The following is a 7,271-nucleotide window of genomic DNA, read 5'->3' on the forward strand; positions in this document are numbered from 1 at the left end:
TCTGTTTATTACCGGAAAAGTGGGAGAAAGTTGTCGCTACCGAAGGAGCATACTTTGAATAAACTCACTTATATAGATTTGTTTTAATAAACACATCTTTTTCTTTTCAAAAAGGGCGGAAAATTATTCCCATACCCAATACATATAAAAATACTTCCAAAATATAATATAACAGACGATGATGTATACATATATATGTATTTCTATACAACTATTCCTAATGAATAGAATAAGTATTAGAATTATTACAATCTTATTATAATTTATTTATAATTCTTATGTGCAACTTAATCTAAAATACACTTCATTTTGCTTAATTTTTTATTTTTATTTTTATTGCACTTGCGTTAGTAAATTATAAACAGAATATGAGGTTTTAAGCAACTGAAATAATAAAAGACACTTCTAATTATAACAAATACAATAATACTTATATATAGATCAATAATAATTTATACAAACAAATTTATAAAAGTGATAGGTTTTATTTATTGATAATTAAATATATTGTACGGTGCACTGTTATAAGCAGCAATAAAACTTTAAAATTATTTAGGCAAATTATATTTTATACATTAAGGTAAATGTTTATACTGACCGTTACAAAGGAATCCAGATTCATGGTCAGGACATATAGAGTAGACATTTCAATGGGTATCATTGCACGTTTCATAATTATTAATAAGCTCTTTTGTATACTATTGTCCACGACTGGCCACTCCATTTGAAAAATACTATCTACTAATTGAAGACTCTGTGGAATAAAATATGTAATATAATTATATATTTATTGTTTCTAATAGCCTGTTTTAGGTCTACCTTTAATTTGACTTTGTTTCCAAACCAGCAATAAATAAATATCTGCGTTAACATACAGCCTGTGTATAGAATTAACGAAAACTGATCAACATTTAAAGTTGATTTAGTCAGTTGATACAAACTTGAGCAAAATATCATCATACTCGCCATAAATTGAAATCCGATTATTTTGTTAAATTTTATACTCACTATCTGAGCAAACCTGCAATGAAGATTTTGTTTACATAAAGTCATAATATTTGTATATATCAAGCAAATAATAATTTAAAGAGTCCAAAAGTAGTTAAAGGGTAAAAAGATCAATGTTATTGCAATAATTATGATTGGAATACCAAGAATTATGAATTAATTCATGACATATATATGAGAATTAATTAAAGTATTAATAAAGTACTCTCTCTAATAAAAATGTCCGTACTAAACTCGTGATAAAAGCATGAATAGAAATCAGTATGCAATAAATAATTACAGTAGACAATTATATTTAAAACAATATGAATAGTACACAGAATAAATAGTAAAATATATTTTGATGATTTTGCAATGCTATTAGTCATTTCAAAATTTTATAGAATTTTTAAAATTTGTCTTTATAATCAATAAAAATAGAAATTAAGAAGATATGTACTTTTCACCACAGTTTTGTTAAATAACTCACAAATAGTAGCAATGCTGAATGATATATAATTTCCCGGCATTTAAATGATAACTAACTCAAAAATTCGATTATGATGGCATATGCAATAATCCAGAATAAATTGGTTGTCCAAAAATTTTTTTAGGCGATATTCCAAGATCTCAATTTGACAACATATGTGTATCAAGAATCCGCACATGAGACTATCTATTGCGACATTTACGATAGCGGCATGCAATCCGGCTACCATTTGATGAGCGTATGCAAAACAAAATACCACATGAGATGAATAATCAAATGGCATCCATTCCCTGTACGTTAATTTCTTGTGTCTAAAGTCAGTAAATAGCGAATACAAAATGTCAAGCGTACATGACATCGCTACTAATATTATGTATCGTAATGTGTTGTTTCTGAAAAGTGATTAAATTGTTACATCTATATTATTTCCAACGCGAACTATAAAATATTTGAAATATAAAAGATTTGAAAAAACTTTATTTTTATTTTTTGTAACAAAGAATATGTTGTTATTTGGCAATAATATTGCTAATTAACCTTATTTTCTTATGGAAAAAAAATTTTTTATTGTTGAATAATTCATAAATGTTTATGTGCAAATTTTTAATAATTCTAGTTATCAACAAATAACTTTTTAAATCAAATTACATCTAAAATCTACATTAAAAATACTTATATATATTCATGTCTGCACATAAAAATATTATAATAACTAAAATAGTTATGAATAAAATAATATTTAAAAAATTAAATTAAACAAATTAAAAATTATTTAATTAAAATATTTACCGTATTATTTTATTATATTGTCGTAAAATTTTCATCTCATCCGAATCTAATGGTTTAAACGGCTCTTCAGTAAGATAATTAACTAGCGTTACAAAATTCTCATAATTTATACTCAAAATAAATATTTTGTAGCATGAAGCTAATATAGTTAGCATCATATTTAGATTGTTTGTGAAATCATTAGCATTGTCGACATATAAAACAATGTCAATAAATTGCAATATTGTAAACGTATATAACATAGCAATTACGTACAATCTATAGATATTATAAACTGTCTTTTTAAATAAAGATGTCCACGACTGCGGTCGAAAACATCCAGATATTATAACGGTTGAATATGTCGATTTCAGAATATTCATTGTACGAGTAGAAGTTTAATTGCGTAAGGAAAGAAGAAAAAGCAAAAAAGATATGTATAACAAAAATCAGTTATATAATGCGTGTAATTAACTTTGTTAGTAATTATGGAAATGTTTGGACAATATTCATTGCTCTCGAAATAATTTTAACTTGATCTCTATTGTATGAGAAGTAAGATACAGTAAGAATCTCTATTGTATGAGAAATAAGATGCAGAGATATTACAGTTTAGAAGAGTACTGTAGAATGTCTATAGTCTTAGTACTATATTCTTTCCGACGGTAAAATTTTTCATCATTGATATTTTCTACTTACTTATGCATATTTAACATATCCAGAATATCTTTGTAGTAATTGTCTTTAATGTAATATTTCCGTATTTTAAGATAATTGGATAATTTTTTCTACATAAATTCTATCATATATAGAAGTAATATTCTTGATGCTACATCAAAAACAAAATTATAACATAGCAAAGGGAGGAAAAAAATTCTTCATAGATTCATCAATAGAATATGAGATGCGAACCTCGAGAATATCTTAATATATTTGTCGTTGCTGTATTATATACATATTTCATTTCGTTAGCTTCTATCTTTCGAAGAGAATAGCGACATTCTAATATTGATTCCTATACACGCAACATATTCAAGCGAAGGAGTTCACGTTAGTGATATCTATGTATTTGTCACTATTTGTAAGTCTATTGTCATACAGACAAAAGAATTTAATATAATAATTAAATTTGTGTGATATTATCATGCAATTTTTTCTTTTAAGAGCATCACATGATTTTTTTACGAGAAAGATTTCTAGTCACTCCGCATAAAGATATTAAAGTAAAATCTATATGTTTATGAGGTATTACATATTTCAAAACCGATTACAGTAATATGTAAATATAAAATTTGTACATTTTAAGTACAAAGAATGTGACAATATCAAATTTAAATTTTGTAACATTATTTATGTAGAGGAAGGTTACCGGTACCGACACACCATTTTGTTTTTAGACAATATTTCTTAAACAAAAGTAAAAATACAACTTTAAAAACATAAGTACAAAGTAAAAAGTGTCTTTTATCAGATAGTATAAAAATAAGTGTGTGACAAAATGTGCTCCAAAACTGACACAGTAGGCATTAATACCAACATTCCTATTCTTTAAATAAAGATATGTCCTATTCTGTAAAGAAAACTAATTTATGAAGCTATAAACATTTAAAATGACATAATATCATCAATAATACAGTCACTATTATTTTAATTACGCAATTTGCAAAAGAACACCGTAAGAATTTTCTTCTCAGATTCATAGAATTGATTTTTAGCTAATTTAAGTATAGAAATATGCCACAAAAAATATATGAATTATAAGTTTGTACTTCTTTAATTAGCTAAACAGTTCATGATTTTATACGTATTAATAAAGTGTAATAGTTTATAGTTTCTGAGAAATAAGGGGGTGTCACTTTAGGAGATCTATGTCAGTATCGGCGACTTTCCTCTATATTTTTTAGTAATATATGTAAAAATACTTCCAAAATATAAAAGACAATGTCATATGTCACATATCAAATATCACTTTTGCGATCAAATTTAAATTTTGTAACATTTATATATTTTTTTCGGTAAATTATACATATAAAAATACTTCCAAAATATAATATAAAAGACGATATCATATACATATGTATGTATTTTTTTACAACTATTCCATAATTAATAGAATAAATATTAGAATTATTACAATCTTACTACAATTTATTTATAATTGTTACGCGCAACTAAAATACGCTTCATTTTGCTTAATTTTTAATTTTTATTTTGTTGCACTTGCGTTAGTAAATTATAAACAGAATATGATGTTTTAAGCAACTGAAATAATAAAAGACACTTGTAATTATTACACGTACAATAATATTTATATATAGATCAATAATGATTTATACATGCAAATTTATAAAACTGATAGGTTTTATTTATTGATAATTAAATATATTGTATGGTGCACTGTTATAAGCAGTAACAAAACTTTTAAGTACTTTAAAATTATTTAAGCAAATTATATTTTATACATTGAGGTAAATGTTTATACTGACCGTTACAAAAGAATCCAGATTCATAGTCAGGATATGTAAAGTAGAAATTTCAATGGGTATCATTGCACGTTTCATAATTATTAATAAGCTCTTTTTTACACTATTGTCAATGATTAGCCACTCCATTTGAAAAATACTATCTACTAATTGAAGACTCTGTGGAATATAATATGTAATATAATTATGTATTTATTGTTTCTAATAACCCGTTTTAGATCTACCTTTAATTTGACTTCGTTTCCAAACCAGCAATAAATAAATATCCGTATTAATATAGAGCTTGTGTATAGAATTAACGAAAAATAATCCGCATGTAAAGTTGAGTTAGTCAGTTGATACAACAGTGTGCAAAATGTCACCATAGTCGCCATAAATTGAAATCCGATTATTTTATTAAATTTTGTATTCACTATCTGCGCAAACCTGCTATCAAGATTTTGTTTACATAAAGTCATAATATTTGTATATATCAAGCAAATAATAGTTTAAAGAGTCTAAGGTAGTTTAAAGGGTACAAAAATCAATATTATTGCAAAAATTGTGATTGGAATACCAAGAATCATAAACTAATTCATGACATATATATGAGAACTAATTAACAGATTAAATCAATGGGAAAATGTTTCAAAAGCCAATATGAGCCGACACAAGATGTCATTGTGCAATGATAATAATTTATTATAAATAAACTAAATTTAAACTAAACGTTTCGACCTATGATCAAGGTCCTTTTCAGTATTATAAATAAGATTCATATTATAAATAGGTAACGCAATGTATTATACAAAGTATAACAAAGAATAACCTAAGAACTTGTAGCGCCATATAATGTGGTGGAGTTGTAAATCCCGCAGTCAGTATCATACTCATTAAAGTGTCAAATTTAATGAGTGAAAGATATGACTGTTCAGCGACCTTGCAATTGAGTGATCCATTAAATTGATCGGTTTAATGAATCACAAACTGAAAGTACAACTTCAAACGTACAGAGTTAACCACGGTTCTTAGGTTATTCTTTGTTATACTTTGTATAATACATTGCGTTACCTATTTATAATATGAATCTTATTTATAATACTGAAGAGGACCTTGATCATAGGTCGAAACGTTTAAATTTAGTTTAAATTTAGTTTATTTATAATAAATTATTATCATTGCACACTGACATCTTGTGTCGGCTCATATTGGCTTTTGAAACATTTTCCCATTGATTTATTCTATTGAGCCTTATAATTTCTATTTTTAACAGATTAAAGTATTAAAAAAGTAATAATAATAATGTTAATACTAAACTCGTGATAAAAGCATGGTAGAAATCAGTATGCAATAAATAATTATAGTAGGCAATTATATTTAAGACAATATGAATAGTAAACAGTATAAATAATATAATATATTTTGATGATTTTGCAATGCTATTATTAGCTATTCCAAAAATGTATAGAATTTTTAAAATTTTTCTTTATAATCAATAAAAATAAAAATTAAGAAGATATATAATTTCCACCACAGTTTTGTTAAATAACTCACACATAGTAGCAATGCTGAATGATATATAATTTTCTGGCATTTAAATGATAACTAACTCAAAAATTCGAGTATGATGGCATATGCAATAACTCAGAAGAAGTTGGTTGTCCAAAAATTTTTTTAAGCGGTATTCCAAGGTCTCAATTTGACAACATATGTGTATCAAGAATCCGCACATGAGACTATCTATTGCGACATTTACGAGGGCGCTATGACATACGGTTACCATTTTTTGAGCGTATGCAAAACAAAATACCACATGAGATGAATAATCAAATGGTATCCATTCCCTGTACTTTAATTTCTTGTGTCTAAAGTCAGTAAATGGCGAAGACAAAATGAAAAACGTACATGCTATCGCTACAAATGTTATGCACCGTAATGTGATGTTTCTGAAAAGTGTGATTAAAATGTTACATCTATATTATTTCTAATGCGAACTATAAAATATTTGAACTTTGAAAGATTTGAAGAAACTTCATTTTTATTTTTTGTAACAGACAATATGATGTTATTTGGTAGTAATATGGCTAATTAACCTTATTTTATTATGGAAAAAAAAATTTTTTTATTATTGAATAATACATAAATGTTTATGTGCAAATTTTTAATAATTCTAGTTATCAATAAATAACTTTTTAAATCAAGTTACATCTAATATCTACATTAAAAATACTTATATATGTTCATGTGTGTACATAAAAATATTATAAAATAATAACTGAAATAATTATGAATGAAATAATCTTAAAAAAATTAACTTAAACAGATTAAAAATTATTTAATTATAAAACATTTACCGTAATATTTTATTATATTGTCGTAGAATTTTCATCTCCTCCGAATCTAATGGTTTAAACGGCTCTTCAGTAAGGTAATTAACTAGTGTTACAAAATTTTCATGATTTATACTCAAAATAAATATTTTGTAGCATGCAGTTAATGTAGCTAGCGTTATATTTAGATTGCTTATCAAATCATTAGTATTGTCGACACATAAAACAAGGTCA

General features: G+C 25.4%; 2 protein-coding genes across 2 annotated transcripts; both read right to left on the reverse strand.

The window, feature by feature from the left end:
* Positions 1–333: 333 nt before the first annotated feature.
* On the reverse strand, positions 334–2,961 carry LOC108762767 (odorant receptor 22c-like). Its single transcript, XM_018509928.1, has 4 exons — positions 2,945–2,961; positions 820–1,021; positions 599–754; positions 334–384 (listed from the first exon to the last, which is right to left on the reverse strand). Exons 1-4 carry the CDS (start codon positions 2,959–2,961, stop codon positions 334–336), a joined length of 426 nt encoding a protein of 141 aa, XP_018365430.1.
* Positions 2,962–4,444: 1,483 nt separating this feature from the next.
* Positions 4,445–6,341, reverse strand: LOC108762768 (odorant receptor 49b-like). Its single transcript, XM_018509929.1, has 4 exons — positions 6,318–6,341; positions 4,953–5,154; positions 4,732–4,887; positions 4,445–4,507 (listed from the first exon to the last, which is right to left on the reverse strand). Exons 2-4 carry the CDS (start codon positions 5,100–5,102, stop codon positions 4,445–4,447), a joined length of 369 nt encoding a protein of 122 aa, XP_018365431.1. The 5' UTR covers positions 5,103–5,154; positions 6,318–6,341.
* Positions 6,342–7,271: the final 930 nt, after the last annotated feature.

This window comes from Trachymyrmex cornetzi, unplaced genomic scaffold (genome assembly GCF_001594075.2).
Source record: "Trachymyrmex cornetzi isolate Tcor2-1 unplaced genomic scaffold, Tcor1.1 scaffold321, whole genome shotgun sequence".
Taxonomy (NCBI): domain Eukaryota; kingdom Metazoa; phylum Arthropoda; class Insecta; order Hymenoptera; family Formicidae; genus Trachymyrmex; species Trachymyrmex cornetzi.